This window comes from Lissotriton helveticus, chromosome 11 (assembly GCF_964261635.1).
Source record: "Lissotriton helveticus chromosome 11, aLisHel1.1, whole genome shotgun sequence".
Classification (NCBI taxonomy): domain Eukaryota; kingdom Metazoa; phylum Chordata; class Amphibia; order Caudata; family Salamandridae; genus Lissotriton; species Lissotriton helveticus.
This window is the reverse complement of record NC_136072.1, coordinates 200514476-200540464: the sequence shown is the minus strand read 5'-3', so window position 1 is coordinate 200540464 and position 25989 is coordinate 200514476. Positions and strand designations below refer to the sequence as shown.

The following is a 25989-nucleotide window of genomic DNA, read 5'->3' as shown; positions in this document are numbered from 1 at the left end:
CACCTGGACTCCTTGCCCTGAGAGACCTCCACTTACTTCATGATCATCATGGCGGGAGCTTGCAAGCCCTGCAGGCAATGTGAGCCAGAGCTACCGTCAGCTGTACCTGAGGTATAGCGCAGAGAGTCAGACTCGGGAAAGAGGAGGATCGATTCAGACACTCAGTACAGTGAGTACTGACTAGTTTGCAGTGTATCATGAGTGTGAGCGACTGTGCTCTGCCTCTGAATCATGTGACCCGTGACCAACCGTACTGTAAATTTATCACGTGAATGGCGTAGGTAGGTAATTACGCTCAAAATACAAAGCAGTGGAAGAGTGATCTTCAGTTCAGGAAAACTCTGAAAAAACTGTTTTCCCCCTAAAGTCGGTCTTCCCGCATTATAAAAGCAGTACAGAAACTGTCCAATCAAACAATTACATTCCAGATGAATATAATTGGCAGTCACTGAAAGTGCGTAATGTTAGGCTGATACCTAAGATCGGACACAATCTTAATTATTTGTATTTCTCTTAACCGAGGAACGAGCGGCCTGCCAGATACCCAAGGACTCCATTTGATGTGGCAGAAAGCCCTTCGGGGCTGAAGACATAAAACAGATGAAATATCCCAGCCAAACATTATGAATGAAAATCTAATTACTGTGAAAGTGAGTGCACACTCGGCTCTGTAACGTGTGTTTATAATGGCGGATACATTAGAGTTCAACTAAACACATGGATTTTCGGTTGACGAAATTGTATTAATAATACGTATGGCACGTAGAAACGAATTATATGGATGCCTAAGCCTGTTTTTTTATCTATCTTTTCAACATTTCATTTATTAATTTATTTTACTGTTTCTGCCTGACATTCTGTTCCCAAACATCCGCTCTGGATTTCTTTGGCACTGCCCCTGCAAACTACAGACGTCTGACCAATCTGCTGCAAACCGAGCATTCTTGGCAATGCACTTTTTCTGCATTCCGCCCATCAATTGTGTGCCTAATGCACTTTTAAAGAACGATTTGGGACACTTAGGGCCGGAGGTACACGGCCATGTCTGAACTGTGCTGCTTCACGTTACACCTGCATTGTAGATGCTGAGACCCCAACCTGGTTCACGGACCTGAAGGCCGGGAACCAGGTTCGGTATCGGCATGGTCAGCATTCAGCACAGTGCAGCACAGCAACTCAACATCCTGTGATTCTGGGCATAATCACCAGAACCTCCCCCCCACTTCTGCCTGACTGCCCTGACAAAAAGTTAAAAAAATAATTCCTAACGTTTTTCTGCGCTATTCTGCCGGTGTGAATTCGGCGGTCGCGCAAAGTAGTGCCCAGTAGTGCTGCATGCGACTGAAGTTAGCTCGCAAAGCATTTCGTGCCGTTAGTTACATTGCCTAGGTTACATATGGTATAACTTTATTATACACAAGAGTAAATGTACATACACAAAGCCAAGTCCCAGTCTGCAGGGCGTCACGTTTCTTGTTTATTTATGAGTCAGGCCCATGCTCTTCAATACAGGGGCTGTGGCAGAAAGCCCTTCGTCATTACTGCTGTGATCGCTCCATTATTGCCTCTTAAGTTGTATACCACGTGAAGTTGCTGTCTGCCTGAGAGCAATCTTCGAGAAAGGCCACAGAGATCCAGCTAAACTAAAGTGCTGTGTTCTGTTCACAGTGACAGGGAGTGTCAGTAAGGATCTGATATAAAGACGAGCACGCTAAGAGTTGAGACGTTCTATTCAAGACCAGGGTGTCTCTGAAGAGAACACTTGTAGCGTCAGTAAGTCAGTTATTAAATTCAAAAATATTTATGCCCTCTGGGATTGTACATTGTGTTATATGACTGTGTTGCTCCTGCTCCATTACATTATATGTTATGTTATGTTATGTTAATTTAGTCTTTTATAGCGCACGGCTACTCCATAGAGTGTCCCGGCGCTTTTATTTAAAAAACCTGTAGCAGAATAACACGACACAATAGAATAAAAAGACGGACCCCGCAGAAAAGAAGAGCGTACTAAAGGGCAAAAAGCCAAGTTTTAAGGCCTTTCCTAAAAGTCAGCAAATTAGAAGTGCTGCGTAATGCCAAGGGCAAAGTATTCCAAAGCTGTGGCGCCAGCAGCCTAAAAGAGCGGCCTCCAATGCGAGCCCTTTTTACTCGAGGAACCACAGCAAGGAACAATGATTCAGACCTCAGAGATCGGGCCGGATGGTAGAAGGCAAGCCTCCTTTGGAGATATTTTGCTCCCGAGGCGTGGAGAGCCTTGTGGGCCAAGGTCAAGGCCTTAAAAACTATCCGCTTCCGGATAGGCAGCCAGTGGAGCGACTGCAAAAGGCCGGAGACTCTGGCTCGCCTATAGAGGCCAAAAATGGCCCGCGCGGCCGAGTTCTGTACCACCTGCAGCCGTTGCAGGAGATACTCCGGCAGGCCAAGATATAGGACGTTGGAGTAGTCCAGTCTTGAACCAATTAAGGCCTGCACCGTAGACTTCCTATGATCTTCTGAGAGCAAAGGAAGGAACTTACGGAGCATCCTGAGGAGGCCAAAGCATGTTCCCGTAAGACCAAGGATCTGAGATCTTAACGTCAGACCATTATCAATCTTGATCCCCAGGTTCTTTGCTAGCTGGGACGAGCACGCTGGAGGAAACATATTAACAGGCCACCATTCCTGCCAGTCTGGGTCAGATGGACAGCCGAAGAAGAGTACCTCGGATTTGTCTGAGTTGCACTTGAGGCTGTTAAGCTGGATCCATTTAAAAACAGCCCCAAGGCACCCACGGATACTCTCTCCGTCAAACTCTTCTCCTTTCCCGCACGTAAAGAGGAGCTGGGTATCGTCGGCATAGGATACGATCTGGGCCCCAAAAGACTCCGCCAATGCCGCCAGAGGGGTCATAAAGATGTTGAAAAGAGTCGGGCTTAACACAGAACCCTGCGGGACTCCGACTCCCAGAGGAGGCATCACGGCAGAGCTAGGTGAGGCCCAGACTGTTTGTCGACGGCCAGCCAAGAATGATCTAAACCAGCTGAGCACCGTCCCCCTCAGACCGATCTCATAAAGTCTGGCGAGGAGACCCTCATGGGGGACGGTGTCAAAGGCCGCCGACAGGTCAAGCATAACAAGCATAGCTTTGCCTCCTGAATCCAGTGCCTCTTTAATGGCTTCGGACTTGAGCGCGTGGTGCACTTTTGTGTCCTTTGGGCCAATTGTGTGTTTACATGCCTGTGTGTGTACGTGTCTCTGTGTGGGAATGTGTGCAAGCCTATCAATTTATATATGCTTGTTTCGGAGTCTGCTTGTGTGTATATGTGTCAGTGTCACTCTCAGCTGGGCTCCCAATTTGTATGAGTGTGTGTGTTTGAGAGTGTGCATGTGTGTGTGCATCTGCTTTATAATATTTACATTTGATATTTAATGCATTTAACCCATGTATATATGTGTCCTAAGAGCATCAAAAAACATCACCTGGTAAGCCTAATAACAATAGAAATGTTTCTGACTCTAGGCCCTGCTGGCACACAGCGTGTATATTGCTCAGAGGTGCGTGGCACTGGTAGGGCCTATACTGAATAAGCAGCTACCTATGTTGTTATGAATCCCTTTATTAATGTAATAACTGCACTTTCACAATTGCTTTATTAACCTTCTTGCTTCTCAAATTTTCTTGAAAATGCATAATTTACCCACTCTATTTTCAAAATGTTTAAGTTGTTCAAGCTCGCTTGTTGCGCTCGCCATGGTGTTCTCCAACAGAAATATTATGCCTTACCACTTTCAAATGTCATTAGCCACCACTGTGTCGCACTGTTTGGACTGGAAAAAGTAAATTTCACAGCCCCCGAAATTCAACGCATTCCCTATTGTTCCACAGACTGTAGTGGGAATAGTACATTTTACCCCTCTGAAGTGTAACACTTTCCCTATTGTTGTGATGTCTGCAGTGGTAATAATAAATCTAACCCATTCGAAGTCCAACTTTTTCCCCTACTGTTGCAAAGAGTGGAGTGGAAATTGTCAAATGTGGCCTTCCAAAGCCCAACACTTTCCCTACTGTTTCTTTAGAGTTGAATGGGAAACCAATCAGCTAGGCATTACAATTTTAACCATAATGTTAAGTAAAATGCCTACTGTATAAAGGTGGTGTGCACAAGTTTGCAAAAACATCAGCATAAAAAGACCATTTATAAAAATAAATGAAAAAAGAGAGATTGTTACACCACCCTGACAAGTAAGTGCACTACTTTTTAGGTGGATATACACATGTGGGCACGAAAAATCCCATTTGCCACAGTGTCGATGGTGTTTGGCTGAAGTGGGCAGGCCCATTCATTGTCCTTTGCTGTATGATGTGAGGGGCAGAAGCAAAATAATATGTTTTTCGAAAATATGTGGCTAGTGAGACACCGTAACCTGCCTTTAGGTCAGAGCGAAAAATCTGACAATCAAGGTCCATGCCGAACGCCATTAACAGTGTATTTCGAAAAAATAGTACTTGAGCGGAGCAATGACAATTCGGAGGTCAGTTCATTTGTTTTACATTCGAGTAGCCCAGTAAAAATGATAGGTTTTTTCCCCAGCAACGGTAGCAGTCATGACTTCCAAATAATATAAATTTGGCTCTATTGCCATCTACTGTTAGCTAAAAGAAGGCAGCTTCAGAGCCTACAATCAACAGTTTCTATGTAAAGTGGATTCATGAATTTATCTTCGTTTCTAACTGTCAAATAAAGTGAAGCTGACACCATGTTTCTTCTTTGCTTAAGTGTTATTGCCACCCACCGAGGGACACCACCAACAGCTGACTCCGTTGTCGTCCACTCTGTTGTTCAGCTCACCCAAAAGGTTCTGGTGATGCAGCTAACATTCTCTCAAGTGCATCATCGTTAAAGGGCAAGTTACAGCACATCTTCCCCCTCACATATGATAAGGAAAAAAGAAGTTGGGAAGGAGTAGAAAAGAAAAGAAAGAGAAAACTTAACAATATATAGTGCAACAGATAAAAGTACAAAACAATGGAAGAAAAATAATTAAGCCATCGCCCTACAATATAATCACAAAGATTTGAGGGTGATCTCCTCAGGAATTAAGCCATCACTCTAAAATATAATCACAAAGATATGAGGGTGATCCGTTCGCCCTTTTTTCAAGACCCATTTGTTCCCCTTGAACCTCATCGTCCACTTGCTCCCCACTACTAGACCCTACAGCCCACCAACATCTGGTAAGGCGAGACATACTCCAAACATCTCCACCACTTAGCATCACAACATTTCTCATGGCCTTGACAATCCGTTTCGGGCCAAGAAATGTTGTTTCTCCTTTTGGTGACCAGAGAGCTTTCTTTACAAACATCATGTGACCAGCCTCCGAGTTACAAGTTTGCACCTCTTTTGTCATCAAACCTCTGTACTTCTCCTGATATCTCTCCACTCTCACACTGATCCCACAGAGAGAGAGATAGAGAGAGAGAGAGAGAGAGAGATGACGGGTCATGCCTTGACATAAAGTGATTTTATTAACCTTCTCAGATGACGCAACAGCTTTCCATTAACATTGCAACAACTTGTGTGCATCAAGATTCTCAGCCAATCATATTCAGCCAGTTACGCTGACAGAGCCACATGTTCATTAAGCATTGTATAAAAGTGATATGTCAAGTTATTATGCATTTTTTCAATTCTGGTTTCCAAGGTTGTTTCTCATGCTTGTTTTGTGGTTACTTCTTGTACACTGTTCTCACATTTACCCAGTGGTGGCTCCTCTGCTAAGGCGGAGCAGTGTCACCCCACTGCTTGTTGCTTGTTGAACAGTGGAAAATAAATATAAAATGATAGTAAGAATTTATTATCATTTTATTTTCCTTTGCGACTCCGGGTGGAGTGGTGCTGGTTCACTGCAGATGGAGCAGGAGTGGTTTGCACTCGCTCCCTACATGCACATGGCGCTTTAACCAGTCCTCTGAGGCCGGCCCTACAGTCATGCATTGTTGCTATGGTCTCCATTGGGCTGTGTAGCACAGCCCCCTGGAGAACATGCCTAGCCACCCCAGGCACTGCCTGCGAGGCCAAGGAGTCTGCTCAGACTAATCACGGCGCTGCTCCAGCAGTGTTGTGAATGGCTGGCAGAGTAGGAAGCCTGGGTGCTTCCGGTGTAGGCTGCACGCAGCAGCCGGAAAGAAGACAATAAGAAAGAGGAGAGGTGTGCGGCAGATGCGGCGGCAAACCAGGTGCGTTTATTTGTATATTTTTCCATCCCGACCTCACCACCCCCGATCAGAGGCAGCCGCCACTGCATTTGCCATTAACAGTAGAGTTGGCCATAGACAGAGAGTATCATACCTCATAATAATGTAGGTCTAATGATGCAAGATCCACTTGTTGGTGCAATCATAGTTATTTGTGAGATAGGCAAGCTATCTGAATCTTTTTATGGGGCTGTTATCTTTTACTAATGGTCCAAATAAAATTACAAGTTAGTGGACGTACTGCTGCCTTAGAACATTTCACCTGGGACTCTGGCTGCTGACGTAAATGAAAGCAGTGAACATCTCTAGGAGAAACTCTGGGGAGAATGTCCTCCAAGCACCAATAACCACCATCTATTAAAAAGTTATAAAGGTACCGGTGTTTGGGGCGGAGCAAGGCACATGGACTGGTTGCTGCAGGGATACTTGTCAGCAATTCTTTACCATAGTATAATCAAGAAGGAGGGAAGGAGAAGCAACAGTCCATTTGGCTTTCATATGAAGATACAAATAATCAAAAGAGAGGGGAGAATGGACCACTTGTCCTGTGTACCAGGGTCATGTTTATTGTTCCGTAAAAACCCTCATTCACGTACACAAGATAGGGACAGTATATCTTGGTTCTTCATATTTGCCTAACATGACAGCATCATCATAGGGTTTGTTCTGAGAATTTGCTGATCTCCACCTGGAAGAAGACCTATTGGTGTTACAGTAGGGTCCAGAAATTGAAAGTGAAAGGAGGGTAGGTGCCATTGGGAAGTGAGTTTAAAATTCCCTACGCCACCTTATCGTCAGATACTTTAATGAATTAGGTGGTGTGAGAAAGTAAAAACAAAGGTAGGTGCGTGCGTGCGTAGATAAAGTTACCAATCTACCACACTGATGGTGGTCGACATGTTTCAGGCTCATGTTTCATTTAGAGGCTTTCTTCAGGACCGGTGGATTCATATTGGCGCATTGTTGCAACTACTATGGGTGGTTAACTTACCACTGCCTTTTCGTGGAGTCGGTCAGTTGTACCTATGACTGGAGAGAAAAGAAATGTGCAATTGTATACTTTCTTTTTTTTTTTAACAATAAACCTCGTGTTGGTGATGCTCATGTAGGCTATTGGCCTATGGTTCTGACAGACTGGTATGTGTTTTGCTAAGACTGTGATGGTATATGAGGAAATAAGTTTGTTGGGTTAGGACTCCCATTATGATTACATATGTGATGTGGGCGCTAAGGTTAAAAGACTTGTCACTCGATGTGCGTTGTTAGAGCGGTGTTCTCAGTCTGACATATGTTCCGAGTAGGAACGGAACATCGGTGTGCAGTACCTTCGCCCCTAGTGTGGCAGGGCTCTACATGAGCAATTTTGAAAAAATTACACATCGAAAATGATCAAAATCCATACGTTGGAAAGATACGTTTCTAGAGATGATACATAGATGACGTCATCATGATCTGGGAAGACACTAACTAAATTCTACAAAGATTTCTAGAATGGATCAACACAAGAGATGATTGTCTAAAGTTCACCTGCCAAGCAGACAGGAAACAACTAACTTCCTGGACATCACAATCTATGTGGAAAACAACACTCTTCACACAAAAACATTTTACAAACCAACAGCCAAGCATAGCCTGCTCTCAAATAACAGCTTCCATCCCCACCCACTGAGGGACAATTGACATGCGTCACAACATACAGCACGGCCACAAATGCAGTGACAAAGATAGCAAATAAACACTGGAGAATTCTGACATCAGGATCCCTACGATGGCCCAAGCCCAGGTTCGCAAATAGAAGAACACAGAACATCAAGGACATACTTGTCCACACAAGACCCGCACCCAAGATGAGAAGTGAAACAATCACCACAGCATGGAGCCTAAGCCTTATGAAAGGACATTACCGTTGCGGATCTTGTTCTGTTTGTAAATTGACAAAAGTAAAAAAGACCCTACAGGTTACAACCACACTAACATGGACAATAAGTTATCACAAAAACTGTAGCACAGCCAATGAAATTTACATGATTACTTGTCCCTGTGACCTCAAGTACATAGGGATGACCTTCAGCAAGATAAAACAACGGATCTGCGGGCATTGGCGTAACGTCAACTGCAAAAGAGTGACAACCAAAATGAGTAAGCATTACATCGATTTCAACCACTCAACTGTCAACTTACACTGGGTAGTCCTGTAAACACTGTCTGTGAAAAGTCACAATGCAGAGAGAGTGTTACTTGAAAAGGAACACAGATGGTACATCACCTTCGGACAAATACCAAAGGGTTGAATGATAACATTCCTTGGCATGCCCTAATGTGATGACCAGACATGATATGTACCACTGGTATAAAAACAAATCGTTCCTGTCCCACGCTAAACAACTCTGAACTACTGATGTAGAACAAGAAAAGAATGTAAACAGATGATCTCAGCCATATTTAAAATTCGTTTCTGTATCACACACAACTCTATAATGTGAGATGCCCGCATCGCATTCAACTCTGAAATACTGATAGAGACCAAGAGAAGAACAAACACAGGCAATTTCTGTATCAAACACAACTCTATAATGCGAGATGCCCGCATCACATCCAACTCTGAAACAATGATACAGACCAAGAGAAGAACAAAAACAGGGAATTTCAGTCAGACCAAATGAATGATAAAAATCTATATTGACACATGGGAAAGACGCTCAATCAGGTCGCTATGACCATAATCATTAAAAAATTACAAAGCCTTTGTGGTCCCATAAGTGTGAATACGGTGTAGAACAGAGGGATCTGTATTCCAACAATCCGTTGTTTTTTGGTTACTAAGAACCTTAAATAAGTAATGAGCCATTGGATGAAAGGGTATTCACACCATTTCACAAATGTACAATTTACAAAAATATCAGCATTTAGCTATCAATAATTTCATGTCACGCAATATGTATAGTCTATCTACTCTTTCCATAGCACCCAACAGTTGATAATGCAGACTCATCATGGGCTCGTGTCACCCGAGGCGCTGCCAGCACAAGTTCGGATCGAGCACACATCGGTGAAAGACGCGAGACGCACTTGTCCGACACATCACCAATAAGTAAGGATATCTAACCCTTTCGCTCCTTCTAGAGCAGGTCCTCAAAACTGATCAGCCCCTCGAGGAAGCCCAAATCTGGGATGTCAGAGGTATTTAATGTAGTAACTTTAATGAGCAATGAAATACTAATTTGCATTCCGCCTGCTGTGTTTTTTTAAAAAGCAATGTTTAGCATGATATAGATAGGCCCCTCGAGCAACCCCGATTCTGGGTAGTCAAAAGTATTGTGTGTTGTAATATCCACGAGTAATGGAAACACTAATTTGCATTGCCTACGCTGTTTTAAAAAAAGCAATGTTTAGCACAATAACGCCAACAAGATGCATACTGGTCGTGTGATGTTTTTCATGATCGCCCCTATCTGGGAAGTTAGATGTATTGACAGTAACAACATCCACAAGCATTCTATATACCATTCTTTAAAGGTAACGCAGAACGCTTACACGTTCAAATTTGGCCCATAAAAGACTACAGAAATAGTCAGCCATTAGAAAAATGTAATTGGCAATATGTCATACTGAGAGAGCACAAGCGCCAAGATACATACAAGCTCTTTATACCTCAAATACGGCACCTGTTAACAGTGACCATGCACCTCTAACAACAGGCGCGGCTGGACACACACTGTTATAAAACCAACAGTTTTGAATACCGAATAGACTGGTATAGCGACCCGGTGTCCAACATGAAGCAAAACACAAACACTTAACGAGTATATTAGAATCCTGTCTAAATAACATGAGTTATGCTTCACTCTTAAGCTTTTACCAGTAACGACACCTATGGATGAGTATACAAGCTCCCAAAACACAATACACACTTCTCGCAACATATGTGAGACTGAGAACACCGCTCTAACAATGAACAGCGAGTGACAAGTCTTTTAACCTTAGCGCTCACATCACGCATGTAATCATAATGGGAGTCCTAACCCAACAAACGTATTTTCTCACATACCATCACAGTCTTAGCAAAACACATACCAGTCTGTCAGAACCATAGGCCAATAGCCTACACGAGCATCACCAACACAAGGTTTATTGTTCAAAAAAAGAAAGTATACAATTGCACATTTCTTTTCTCTCCAGTCATAGGAACAACCGACCTGACTCAACGAAAGGGGAGTGGTAAGTTAACCACCCATAGTAGTCGCCACAACGCGCCACTACGAATCAACCGATCCCGAAGAAAGCCTCTAGATGAAACACGAGGCTGAAACAAGTCGACCACTATCGGTGCAGTAGATTGGTAACTTTATCTACGCACGCACTCACCTTTGTTTTTACTTTCTCACACCACCTAATTCATTAAAGTATCTGCCGATAAGGTGATGTAGGGAATTTTAAACTCACTGCACAAGAGTACCTACCCTCCTTTCACTCTCAATTTCTGGACCCTACTGTAACACCAGTTGGTCTTCCTCTGGGTGAAGGTCAGCAAATTCTCAGAACAAACCCTATGATGATGCTGTCACATTAAGCAAATATTAACCGCATGCGCGCTGCGGTTTTTCCCGCTGTGCGCTACGTTTTTCAAAACCCCCGCGGTGCATGACGAGCTCAGCTCGTCATGAGCGTATGAGAGGAGTAACTCATGACGAGCTGAGCTCGTCATCAGCCTCGAAGGGGTTAATAATAATGGGGCGACCCAGTTTCACTCAGAAACTGGGTATTAATGTTTAAAAAAAAATGGTTCTGTTGGGATGCCTGCAATTGCTTAGAACATTGTTTGTAAATCCAAAGATAAATTACTTATTTTAGGAAAACATAGGACAAAGAGTCCCACAGGAAATTAATTCACACACAGAGAAAGACACACACAGTAGAATATAATGATCAATAATATATTCTGGATAAGTATTAAATACTCAAGGCTTTCACAGTTGCACTTACAATTGCGTCAGAAAAACAGTGAGTGAATATAGTGAATAAGTGATGTAGACGGTACACTATATACAACACAAATACATGTGAAAATAAATGAGCGGGGGAGGGGGAATGTTTTGGTGAAGGTTTCGTCCTTTCTCTTTTTGCACATGAACTATAGGATCCAAAAATCAATTAAATCATAATCATGAGAGCTGTGCGGACATATATGGCATTTCGACGTTTCGACCACGAAAATTGCGCAATAGTTAGAGTGTGTCAGAGCGGGTTTTCTTCAGGACAATGGAAAGGAGGGTGGACAGCCTAAAAATTATTTAAAGAACTATTTAGGGTATGTGTTATTAAAAAGTTGAAAATGTCTACTGTTTTGAGCATTGGCAGACAGCTTACCAAAGAAGCAGAAGTCTCATAGACTGGAATCTGCAGATGAGAAAGGCCTTAATTAGAACCTGTGGGCAAGTGTTGGAAATTAATTAACTAGCCACCACTGGTGTAAAATCTTACCAGAAATTAGTTTTTAGGTAATGTATCACGTTTAGTCAAGGAATTCTCCACCAGCCAGTTGGAGACTAAGGAATATAATGGGCAATGTTTCAGGGAATATTGTTCCCGCATTTCACACGCTATTGTAAAGTACCATAGTGCCACCCAGTGACTGAATATTCAGTCCTTTCTTCTTTTTACAATTACAGCGAGCCTGAATTAATAGGCTTCTTCGTTTGACTCTAACTGGCTGGTGGAGGTCCATTGAATTTTTAAATAAGGTTTGATCTGCCTCCCTTCATTTTTTGTTGTATAGCATGCGAAATGCGGGAACAATATTCCGTGAACAAGAAGCGGACACTTCGAAACGCATAGGGTAGACTTTGCTGAATAAACTCACTTTCAAGCAAATGGGCCAAGGCGTGTTGTCGTAATACGTAGGGGACAACATTCTTTGTTGGATTAATTTGGGTCGGCGAATCTCGCTGCGGCCCGCCATTGTGAGTGGCTTGAGGTATTTTCGCCGAAAACTTTGTTTGGGATGGTCTCCACCTGCTGGGCTCTGAAGAGCTAGCCACCACTAACTACAGCATAGGTAAATGAAATAATGAATTCATTGGAACAGTTTTTTAATAGCTTTAATATCTCACAACTGTCTTGTCCAGACATCAAATTTTTCGACAATACAAAACAACTTAATATTGCATCCCGTTTTATATATGTTGCCCAGTTCAGATGCCAGGAGTTAAGCCTAGAAACCACACTGAGCAGTATGTGCATCCTTAACACTGAAGGCAGAATCTCTTTGGTGCTTAATATTAAATTCATGATATTGTAGGTATTATAATATCGAAGTTTTGAATATTGTTTGCAAGTACATTGTTTTTATGTTTTAAGTAAGATTAATCTTTCAACTATATATTCCTTTAATCGTGTAGATTTTAATATGGATTTTATGATTTTTTGTTAGAAATGCTTAATTTAATATTGTTTTTAACATTTTTAAATTTTGTATTTTATTGTGTTTTTAAAAAAAATGTAGTTTCATATTTTTAAATTTTTCATTTCAATTACATTTGTAATTGTAATGTTTTTCAGGCTGTTGGTTTGTTCAGGGGATTTGGGTGTGTAGTATTTTACATTATTTTTTATTGACTAAAACTATGTTAGTTCTTACAATTGTAATCAGGTTTTACAAAAATTTTTTTTTTCAAGTTGAATGATCTTAATTTAATGGGACTCTCGGTTCTATAGCACTTTTTGGTGAATTATCTGTAGGGGGGGTTTGGGTGAGTAGTGTTTTGAAATGTAAATATTAAAAAAAATTGTTTAGGCATTTGTGATTTTTTGGTTAAAAATTGTTTTTTTTGTTGTTTGGCAAAAAAGAATGTGTCTTAAGAAATGTGGTTATGATTTTTTTTAAACGTAAATGTTATTTAAAAAAAAATGAATTCATTCTTACAAATTCAGAATTTTTTTTTTTAATGAATCAATAAACATGTATCTGTCACCCATGTATTACATTAGTATTATATATATTACTTCAGTAGGTTTTATTATTTAATAATATTATTTTGCTGTCTTTTACTTTACTAGGCATTTAATAACTGATGTTTTTATTGTTTTTCAAATATTTATTCTTGTAAATGTTTTCGTTTTTTTACTTTTATTATTGATTAGCTTGCTGTAGGAATCGAAAATCTAATCCCTCCACGGAGTCCATAACTTTACCCAAATGTTGTGTGGTTTGGAGTGGAAATAGAAACTCTCCCGTCCAAGTCTAAAGCTTTCCCTGAGGCTTAATTTGGGGTGAGAATAGTAAATCTGATTTATTGCCTACCTAATCAGAAATACGGGTGGGCGAAGACTTCTGTTGTGCCGATGGAGTTTGCAGAGTTTTGCCCACTCTGTGCTAAGTTCCGAAAAACTCTGCAAAGGGACACGAAGCAGAGTTTTTCTCTTTGCCATCTCACCAATGAAATCACACACTAGACCATTTCCCGGCAAGATTTCTAAATGCGAGCGGTCACAGAAGGTCGCTACTGCTCACGTTGAGAAAGCTTCTGCTCACATTGAGGAAGCTGCTGCTCATGTTGAGGAAGCTGCTGCTCGAGCAGAAACTCTACTTGAGTGGCAGAAAGTAGCGGTATCCTCTGACACTCCATGTGATGTACTTCGCGATGATTATACAGTGCGTGAGAAACTCTTGGTGCTAAAAATTGTCATGAACAATGCAACTTCCTTCACTCCACTGCTTGCAGAATTTGTAGCGCGGTGGAGGTTTTTTGGCAATTCGCCAAGTTCTGTGTGGTGAGACTCCGTCCAGGCCTAATCAGAAACCGTAGGAGCCCAAGATGCCAACACATTATTTTTTGGATGATAATGCCTCACCCATGTGATGTGACATGCTTCATCATTGGCCAACTCACCCCACCCTGGTGAGATAGTAGTACCAGAGTCGACACAACCTCACTTCTGAGGGAGTTCTTCAGATTAGCTGATTTCCTGGATATTACAGGGATCCAGATGGAATGAAAAATACCTCAAGGAATACCACATTGGGTGATACCATAACTATGATTAAATGGAAGTAATCAAAGCAGATGTTTTTGGCTACAACGGCCAATGTATCCTCTAAAGTGCTGAAAATACGCCACGATCTTACTGAGAAGCAAAATTAGACATACGGGAGGTAAACATCATCAATGTACTGGGTAGACAAATCAACCCTTCAACATCAAGATTACAATGCATTATAATTGTTGTAGTCCAACAGAGAGTTGTTAACCACTATGGCAGCACATACATGGGTAAATGTAATTATTTATATATATATATGTCTATAAAATGCGATGCAGGGCATGCTACGAAATTCATTTTATTAATTAAATTGTTTACTTACCTCCAATTATCCATACTCCGGTTTTTAGCATCCCCCACCCTGCCCCTCCCCCGCCCCACCTTTCGCCTCACGCAACTCCCTTCACGGCCCGCGGCTGTTCAAAACTGCTTCCCCATGTTATGTGGTTGGCAGCTGTAGCCACCAGGCAACATTGCCTCCCGTGTTTTTAAACAGGAACATAGAAACATAACACCCCCCCATGACAATGCCATTAGTGAACTAAAAGAGATGTCTGTTGAAATGTGCACCCTACATGCGTCCTAGATTCTGATTATAAATGAAGCAGCAGCATTACAGTCTTTTAAATCACACAAAAGACATTTTTCTACAGTGCACATCCTAAACTCATGTATTTGAAGGTGCTCTCATAAGTGATAATGGAAGAAAAGAAACCTCGCTGAAATAAAATATTACCATAGGGTCACACAATTTGGTCAAATAACACTGATTATGAGGTTTTTTTGTGAACCACAGAATAAATAATTACTGCCTGTATTAAATACCAAATGCGTGCTACTTACCACATGTGGTAAATACAACACCCGATTTATAGCACATGCATGAAACATCAGCAAGTGCCCATTTACAAACATTGAAACAGTGGGAACTGATGAATTTCGAAAGTGATGGGGCCCAAAAAATCTTTGGTTTTGACAGGGTAGGACAATGAATGGAATGAGCTAAATTTCATCAAGTGGATTCAGGAATCCGTAGATTCTGTGCCAAAAAAAAGCTTCAAATCAACTAGAGACAAGTGGAGAATTTGCATCACAAGTATATCACACATTGACAAAAAAATCTACAAGGTGGGTGAGCAACAGGAGTCTTGAGCCTGATGCCTAGCCCAGCTTTAGGACTTCTTTGACCATTAGCCCAAAACAAGCCAGGCTTTCATATGGGTTCAGCTTGCCACCAATGCTCTATCCTCATGTACCAAGAATGAAAGACAAAGCATTAACCAATGATGTTAAACAGGAGTAAGAGATACCCACCTTGTGGCTTAACTGCACAGTGCGAAACTTGAAAACCTGGGTTAACATTTTCTAATAGGAGGGCCTCCATTGTAAGTGGGCCAGATGGCAACGATGTCTTTCCCACAGCCTGTAATTATCATCACCCCAGGGTGGGATATTTCTCATGTGTGGTAATTACCTCCTATTCCAAGTTTTTCACTTGGCAATGAAGAAGTGTGTCCCTTATTGGGAGGAGTTAAAAAGAAGGGAAGTTTAGGGTTTAGATGAGCCAGTGTCTGGGGGTGGGACTCCTCACGCTTTAAGATTGGAAAGAGGAAGAGGAATGAAGTGGTAATAGAGTTTCTTTTAGGCATGGGAAGATCACAGAGTTTCACTCTGTTGAATTCCTCAGAGTCACTGAAAAACTCCGCAGAATTCTGCGGAGGTCTGCAGTGGGTGGAGAATTGCTCAGCCGACGGCCACCCCTGAGAAAATTCCTCGTCGCGGAGCTCACGAAGGCAATTATTTCAAATGTTTACCCCTTGTCTCTCAATCTGATGTTTTTGCATAGATCCATCTCAGCCTTTGACTAAGGTCCATAGTGATAGGCTAGCATCAGTAGAAAACTCTACTATCTTAATCCAGCAGTACACAATAAACAGGTGACCCGGTAGCGACTTGTTAAGAACAGTTTAAGTATGTTAATGGGATTAGCACTGCAAATGTCTGCTACCACAGAAGCACTTTAAACACAATTCCATTAGCTTCATGGATTGATTAGGGCACCTGGTTCCAACTGTGTTAGAGTGAAAAAAATTAGACTGTGTTGTGCGGCCATCCGAGCCAGTGCCAACGAACCTTCTTTCTTGCGTTATTAAGGTAGCGGCATGCAAGGTGGCATACAGCAGTTTCACAGCTACCTGCATTGAAAGTTTTGGAACCCCGATATCTCATACACTTTGTTTATAGCATGTTACTGGTCACGCATGACTAAGGAAGCAAAATGCACTGATGTTGTGAATGCCTGCATGTATCTCATGCGGTTGATCATAATAGTAAAATTGTACAGCCCCCTTTAGTTGCCTCTGAGCTCCCGAGCAAGAGATTTTCTTCACTTGTGATGTGACACTGCCTTTTGAGGAGAATGGAGGAAGTTTTGTATGTGGTTGGAGTCTGCATAGGAAGACTGAACTGAACACAGGATGTTCCACATCTTGAGAAGTCAGAATGAGCATAGAGATAGGACAGGACCATAAATTAGGGGTGAGCGGTGAGTGCGCTTGTAAACTCCACTCCACCAGTGGTAGGCGGAGTTTTTGACAAACTCCGAACTCCAAGCAGAGTGCAGAGTGGCAAAACTTTGTGAACTCTGCCGGCAGAACGGAGATTGCCACCAACCCCTGGTTTTTTAACCCAAGCTCCATGTAGCGATCCATCAAAGGAATTTGTATATGCAATGGCTGCTGTATGACATATATAAGGAACCCTATATGCTTGAAAATCCAACAGCATTACAATTGCAACTTTAGTCTGCTTTTCATACTATATTCAAAATTAAGAAATTGCCTATTACTAATGCATGTCTTCAATGTTAACCATAATGCTGTCTCTGATAAATGAGTGTAGGGAACATTGCAGATTTGTCATTGTGTTAATGTTGAAATTATGCACCCAGTACTCAGTAAAACAAATAATCTACGGAAATACCATGTCACTCATAGTGGATTGCACGTGCCATGCATAATTATAAAAATTTCCACAAAAGCAAAAAATTAACAAATCAATTTTTTCACATACCTTTAAGTACACTATTCACAACAGCTTCAGTGTGCTCGGCCAGCAGATCGGCATTAGCAATAGCAGCCAATGAGAGGTAGCTTGACATATTTCTGCAAAGTTCTTTGTCTCCCCTCTGGAGGAATTTTACAGCTACTGGGACAGCCAAAGACATTATAGGAGGTTTGTTGTAGTTCTGAAAAATAAATTATTAGCAGTTAAATACTATGCAATGGCAGGATAAATTCACCAATATTAAAGTCAGAACAAATGTTGTGCCAGATTTACATACAGTGCAGACACTATTGTATCAATTACACTTCAGGTTGGACGACAACCTAGAGCTTACGCACATTAGAAATCAGAGTCTTTTTTATGCACTAAGCAGGCCTTGACATTTGACAAATGTACACTTTTATGCAAATTTTCACTGGTATAACAGAGTTTGCAGAGAGACAATGTTCTTATATGTAGGGCTGTGCAAAATTGGTGTATTTTGCTCCTATGTCATTAAGGAATTTTTGGGGAAAATAACGAGAAATTAAACATAATTAGGTGAACTGGAAATCCAATATTTAGAGCTATATGTTAGTGTAAAATGCATCCTTGCTTCTGTTTCGGACTTGAGGACACTTTTCACTCCCAAAAATAGCTCCAAAAACACAAGTGCCACAATGAACAGCCATTCATGTTCTCTTAATTTGAGTTGTTTCTATGCTCTTTTATTTTACAACATAATTACATAGCCTGGCATAAAGGCATGATTTCAGCAATTTTGAATAACAAGTATAACGCAAAATTCAGGAAATTATGTGAATTTACCTTGAACTCCATCCACACCTACTCATATGCCGAAGTCAGCCATTGCTCCATATGCTCCTAACCATACTGCTGATATTAACATCCCTAACGTTGTTCCATACCTCGTATGAGATGAAAGAGTAACATACAGTAATGCCTACAATTGATCACTGTTCCACTAAACTAAAATTACATCATAAGATTGGCTGTTCATGTAGTTGAAGTCGACCATTTTGAGTGCATTGTGTACTCATCTAAATCATATTGTACAAGTGTGTCTGGAGAAGTCCAGCAATAGGAAGACACAATGTACAGTGTGCTCAGAATATCAAGGTTCTTATTTTTAAGTGCCCTCCGTTTGGCAAGAGTTTATCATAGCCCAGCACCCTCAGTTCAGCATGAGCTACTGTTTTACTACCCTTAGTCCACCTTGACCTCGATTTTGCAAAGGAATCTTGCTTTTCAATTGCTTTCAGCCAAGCAGAACCTAATTTTAGCTGAATCATTGTTTAATGTCTTCGTTCTAGCAGGAGGATATCATTTTAAAATACCTTGATCAATCTCGCAGCCACCCCTTTCAGACAATCTTGTAGTGTTAACAGAACAGCAAATTAAGCATCATAAACCATGAGTCCAAAGGCTGTGTGGTATGTAACTGTCTCCAGATCCCCAAGATGGCAATAGAGGACCATGTTACTCGCTGTGTATGTTTTATATTACATTTTTATCTTAAGGAAGTTAGCTGAAAAAGTGTTTTTCTTGAAAATACAACTAACAATTGGCATTAATAAATTGTCAATAAAACAATGGGCAACAGTGAGGCCCGTGGATTCATATGATTCTATGGTTGCTGAGTTTACCACATAATAAAGCATTTATCATGGTTGCCACAAAACGTGTAATATAATTTTGTTTTTAAATGGATTTCACCAAAAATGTTTTTCTAGCTCAAATGGATAAAACTAATACTGCCAGGGAATGTGCTGCAAAATTTGCATGTATTGCCACATAATGTCAATAATTTTGCAGACTTATGTGGTTCTCCATCCACATAATCCTAGTAGCCCTGACAATGGTATAGGTATGCAAAGTACTTTCGGGGCTGGCATCATGATGACAAAATCGATATTCACATCATATAATGAAATGTTGTATAGATTTCATAGTTCCCAGTGAAATATGGATGTTTATATTGCTGCAATGTGTGCAGAGAATATATGTATATATGTGTGTGTGTTAATCCTAAACTGCTTTTCGCTTGCAGACCCCTGCCGCTGCCAGTGGCGGGCCCGAAGGGATAGCGAATCCCCACAAATTCCAAAACTTATTCTTCAAAAGGTCAGAAAAGGATTGTCCGGGCCACAAGTGCAGAAAAGCGTGCTTTAATTCAAGAGCTTCACTCTGGGGTCGATTCCGATTCGGGAAAAAAAACGTCCGTACGATTTGTATCCAGAGCCCTCTCCGTACGAATCGTACCCGTCCGTCCGAGTCACGAAGTACGATCCGTATTCCGTGAATCCGTCCGAATCGTCGAGATCCGTACGTATTGCAAGGCTGAAACCGTGAACCGTACGACTCGTACACATATCGTACGACTCGTACACATGCCGTACAACCTGACGAGTACGATCCGGACCGAGGTATGAGGACGCTATTCGTACGGTCCACGTCAGGTAAGGGCGAGTCGTACGGAAAAGCACACAAACACATACTCACCGTACGGTCCGTACCCCCCATAATCGCAGGGGTACGCACCGTACCCCTGAGATCATGGGGTGTACGAGCCGTACCCCCATTTCACGATCGGTGTACGAGCCGTACCCCATGTACGATCGGTGTACGAGCCGTATCCCCACTGTACGATCGGTGTATGAGCCGTACCCCATGTACGATCGGTGTATGAGCCGTACCCCATGTACGATCGGTGTACGAGCCGTACCCCATGTACGATCGGTGTACGAGCCGTACCCCATGTACGATCGATGTACGAGCCGTACCCCATGTACGATCGGTGTACGAGCCCACTTTCTTTACAAAGAGATGGAAAGTTTGCATCTCTACAACCTCTCTAATTTTTTACCTTAATTATCTTCCACACAATCAACACAACAACCACAAATACACACACCTACTTGCTACCATTCTTGCCTGAGCTTATCAATTATTCTTCTTTAATTCAAATTCAAAGAACAGGCCCTTTATTCAGCTTTCTTGGTAACTACTACCCGTGAATAGCAGTGGGTAATTTGCACACTTCCGTCCTTTCTTGCATCTTTTCTACCACACGCTGCGGCAGGTTTACAAACCCCTTGCGCCCCTTTTGCATCATTTTTCCCACGACCATGTAAATCTGCCCAACTGTGTGTACTTTATGCACTAGCTTTCTTCCTTAGATATGGTACTGTCATCAAAGAGCTGCTTGCAAACTGCAAGGTACAAGTTAGTGACATGTTCAGTCTTTCAGTATCCTGATGCTTCTAAAAAGGTTTCTTTGGGTGGAAATACATTTTTATTGTTAAAGTCAATACTAACCACTGTGTTATGTTCTGAATCCTGAGTTTGTGCTTCTCCAGACCAGCACTCCTTGAGTTTGTGCTTCTCCAAACCAGCCTCCTTGGCTCAACAACACACTCAACTACTTCAGAAACGCAAGGCTGCACCATATTTACAAGAATATGGTGCAGCCCTGCGTTTCCCCTGCGCTGGCGCTACATTTAACAGGGGAAGATTGTTCATGTTCAGGAAGGTCCCCCTTTCTGCACATAAACAATCTTGAAATGTCATGTTGTCACTTCTATGTGTACTGCTTAATGCATCACACATGAAAGTTACAAAATGTATTTTTTTTTTTTAAAGATTGTTTATGTGCAGGAAGGGTCGCCTTCCTGAAAATAAACAATCCGAGGCGTTTTACAAAAATGAGTGCAATAGTAGGGAAAGCGTTGGATAGCGTGGGGGTTTAAATTACTATTCCCACTCCAGTGAGTGCAACAGTAGGGAAACTAAATACTTCATATATAAATAAAAATATCATAAATATTAATAGCAATTACAAATGAATTTAAATAATTAATTTTTTTATATATTATATTAATTAATCAATTATAAATACAAATAACAATTAATTTTTATTAATAATTACCTACTAATACAAATTATTTACCAATGAACAATAAATTAATTAACAAAATAAAAATAATTAAAAATTAGATAAAAAAATAAAAATTTAAAAATGTAATTACTTACAATTAAATTACTTCCCACCCTATTCCCCTATAAACCCACAACCCACTACAGAAAATAAATTAATTAAATAAACATAATTATCAATTAATCAATTACTTAAAATTAATTAACAATTATATTTTATTAATTACCAATTAATAATTAATTAACAATTAAATCAAAATAAATACCAATAAATAAACATATTTAACTAAATATAATTAAATACTTCCCACCCTGTTCCCCTCTAAACCCACAACCCGCTACAGAAAATAAATTACAAAAAATAACATATTTATCAATTAATCATTTAAAATTAATTACCAATTATATTTTAATTAATTACCAATTTATTAACAATTAATTCAAAATATATACCAATAAATAAATTAACATATTTAATTAATTATAATTAAATTACTTCCCACCCTATTCCCCTATAAACCCACAAACCACTACAGAAAATAAATTACAAAAAATAACATTCATCAATTAATCAATTAATAATAATTACCAATTATATTTTAATTAATTACCAATTAATAATTAATTAACAATTAACTCAAAACAAATACCAATAAATAAAATAACATATTTAATTAATTATAATTAAATTACTTTCCACCCTATTCCCCTATAAACCCACAACCCGCTACAGAATTATATTACATAAAAATAAAAAATAATATTACCTTACTTACCTAAAATTCGATATTTTTGCTGTCTATATTCTGTCCATTCGATATTTTGTCCATTCTATATTTTGGAATCGATATTAATGCTATTCTATTCGATATTAATACTATTCTATTCGATATTTTAGTAGTCTATATTCTGTCTAGTCGATATTATGTCTATTCTATATTTTTTACTCGATATTATTGCTACTCGATATTAAAAATTCGATATTTTGACTGTACACCTCCACAATGCATTATGAAACGCGCAAGTATCAGAGGTGGACACAGCTGCATATGTATTATGGCTCGAACTTCCGAGGATCATTCTGAATAACAGACACATTATTCAAGATAACCTTGATGTTCCATGCTCTCACTATACACACAAAACTAGCGAGGCAGTTTACAAATCTAGCATACCAAATTATTCTCATATAAAACAAAATACTCAGCCTTCTCTAAACAATATCACAAGTATGTGTCACGTGCAAAGCAGAGCAGGAAAGCAAAAATAGAGTGTAAGCTTCTAATAAACCCATGCTAACTTAACAGGGTGTGAGTGCAAGCCTCAGCCCACGGCACCCTTTCTTGATCAAAGCATGTGATATAAACATGGGCGAATTAGGAACGCACACTCCAAGCCTAAAAAGCAGAGTCAAGTTCACATTTCCAAAAAAACGTTATTCGCTCTTTGATAGAAAGCAGTAGCTAAATAATAAAGAATACGCAGAAAAATCAAAGAGTCTTAATCCAACAGCGTGTAAGCACAGTATGCAGCAACAGCCTCCAAGAGGAAGTGATTGTTCTCATCTGAAAACATTTCAGCCATCCAATTCAATAGTAGGAATGAACATACATGTTCCTCAACGACCGGAGCCTCTATCACCATTGGATGAAAACTCGCGGCATCTTCAATGCAACTGCGTGCCAAGAACTCAAGCGTCGCTGCAAAAACATTCCAACGTCCCATTATTCCATGTGTCGCTGCTAAGGCCATAATCCCGCCGCCGGAACAGAGCACGTCATGAACCACTAAAGGACTCATCAGCTGGTCATAATCCGCATTGGGAGACTCCGTACTGCAGAGACACAAATCCAGGGCCCAGTCAAAATCACAGCTCAGGCAATGGAAGACAGGCTGAACGCATGTGAAAAAAGAGAATCGAAACGATAATTCATAAGCTGCACTCAACGTTGCAATAGGCAGCGCTCCATAGTGACTAAGCATTCGGTTGCGGTCAGCAACAACCGAGAAATATTGTCGTCTACTGCAAGATGTGCATCCATTTTTAAGTAAAAAAATTAATACAAGCACACCGGCAACTAATGTGACCATTAAGCACAATTCACCAAAGATGCTGGAGAAAATCGAATGAAAAAACACCGACAAGACACCAAATATAGTTTCTACAGAAGTCACAAGGCCAATTCTTATAACTTTAAAAAAGTAAGCTAACTCCCTACTCGAGGACACATTAAAGATAGTCTAAATTAACTCGCTAAAATTCCACGGCACGTCTGTATTTAACAAAGCATACACTTCTGTGCGGGTGTTTGCTACATGAAGGACAAATGTTTCTCTAGCAGATGTAAGAGCGACCTCTTTTTGAGAAAATAGCGCTCTTATACGGCTCATTTGGTTGACTCTTCTTTCAAGGTCGGAATCGACAGCCAGATGGAAACATCCAGCTTCCCATGCAGAGGTGTAAACACAACTTTTTTATAGCAAACCACACGCTCAGTTACCGTAATCATGTAAGCGATGCCTGCTAACATCGCCACACAGCTGAATCGGATCTCCAATAAGTGACCACTTCTAACTATTCCTATAGCTCGCCCTGTGCTCTCATTTGACAGTGAGAGAGTGATCGCACCATAGTTTCTACTGCTAATCAGTCTCAACATACGCTACGAATATGATAAAACAGCGATAATTTTAACACCGGTCCTTGATAATATGCCCCGAATTTCGTAGCGCACCCTGCATCGCAAAATGCAATGCAGGGCACGGAACGAAGCGGCATATTATCAACAACATAAGGCGATACATTATCGCCTCTTTTTATCGGCAGGAAACTGCCGATAAAGTGGTGATAATGGGCTTGATAATAGGCCCTTATAAATTCCCATAGCAGCCCAGGTTCTGGTGTTAACCTGGGGTTGCTACGGGAATTCACAAGGATATATTATCAAGCCCATTATCACCGCTTTAATGGCAGTTTCCTGCTGATAAAAATGGCGATAATGTCTCGCCTTTTGTTGATAATATGGTCCATTGCTCTTTTTTTAACCAGTAAACTTAGGTGCATATTATCAAGCACCGGTGTTAAAATTATCACCATTTTATTGGCAGGAAACTGACAATAAAACAGCGATAATGAGCTTGATAATACGGCCTTGTTATTTCCCATAGAAGCCCATATTAACACCAGAACATAGGCTTCTATGGGAATTTACAAGGACGTATTATCAAGCCCACCATCCCAACATTAAGAAAAAACTCCAGACAATGCAGGTACCCGGAGCTGGAAGGTCATTTTACATATCACTGCCCCAGAAAGGTGGCGTTCCCCGTGACGTGTACGGGGAGAGAGAGAGAGAGAGAGAGAGAGAGCTAGAGAGAGAGAGAGAGAGAGAGAGAGCTCGAAACATACTTTAAAAAAAAAAGACCAGAGGGGTGCCGCTCACCGAGACTGCGGGGAGTAGGACTGTAACACCCCCCCGCATACTTCAAAATAAAAACGGAGCAGTGCCGATCCCCAGTGCTTGGGGCACCTTGCAAGCCCCGATTATGCAAAAAAAATGCCCTCATAATTTACCCCCCCCGGGACCTGAGTAAAACGGACTTCTAGTTTTTTTTCACCTTCTCCACTGCGTACAAGTACTGCATGAGTACCCCGCAATTTTTTATTTAAAAAAAAATAAAAATTGAGCCTAAAGATCCATGTACCACCCCCTGACCAAGACTATAGCGTCAGAATGTTTCTACCCTGCCCCCTTTCCTTATTTCTCATCTTTGTTTTACTGTTTTCTTGTGACTCTGCTCTCCCGACAAACAAGATGGCTGCCAACACTTCCTGGTTTGGAGTATTGACAGCCAATCAGCATGCAGCTTCTGCTCGTAATTATACGTTTTTCCATACGCGTACGCTGCGATTTTGCTTTATAAATATAAATAAAAAATAGAGCCTAAACATCCATGTACGACCCCCTGAGCAAGCCTAGAGGGTCAGAATGTTTCTAGCCTACCCCTTCCCTTATTTCTCAACTTTGTTTTACTGTTTTCTAGTGACTAGGTTCTAGCGAGGCACAAGATGGCCGCCAACACTTCCTGGTTTCGAGTGTTGACAGACAGTTCACAGCTGTTGGACCTGGCCTTTTTGGCAGGTTCACCCCGCAACTTTTTGCTTTTGCCTAGCCTGTTTCTGTAACCTGTGTTAGTGATTTTTGGGTCTCTGCGCACTTTTTCCCTGTGTGGCTGTGTGCTATTTTGTGCTAAAGTGCTTTTACATTCTATGTTTTACATTCTAAGTGCTATTTCTGACAGTGTTACTTCAGATTCCTGACAGTGGTCCAGGTGGCCCTGTCTTGTAAATAATCCCTTGTAAATTCTGCCCGTGCCTCTGGCACACTGTGAAATGTGTGTTCTTATCTAATGTGTTTTATTATAATACAAAGGCTATTTTTATATAACCTTGTGTGGAGTTTCCTTTGTGGTGGGCTTTGGGAGTTGTTGCTGGGTGCGCGCGCAAACACTTAACCTACATAGCCTCCAAGTTTAGCCTGGCTGCTCGCGCCACGTTACCTAGAGGGTGAGCAGGGGTTATCTTGGTGTGTGACTCCCTTGCCCTGACGTGGAAGTGGTGGTCTCTGACTGACGTTGGTGCAAGCCTTGGCCAGCCAGAGATCCCGTTTCTAACATTGGTGGCAGCGGTGGGATCCGGATTTGTG

The 25989-nt window shown here is 41.0% G+C and overlaps 1 protein-coding gene across 1 annotated transcript in view; it reads right to left on the bottom strand.

Annotated features, from left to right (window-relative positions):
- The window catches only part of VEPH1 (ventricular zone expressed PH domain containing 1), a 1476213-nt gene that overhangs the window by 1342938 nt on the left and 107286 nt on the right, over positions 1 to 25989 (bottom strand). Inside the window, 1 exon segment of the mRNA XM_078667132.1 lies at positions 17354 to 17528. Within this exon segment, the coding sequence (XP_078523258.1) occupies positions 17354 to 17528 (175 nt within the window).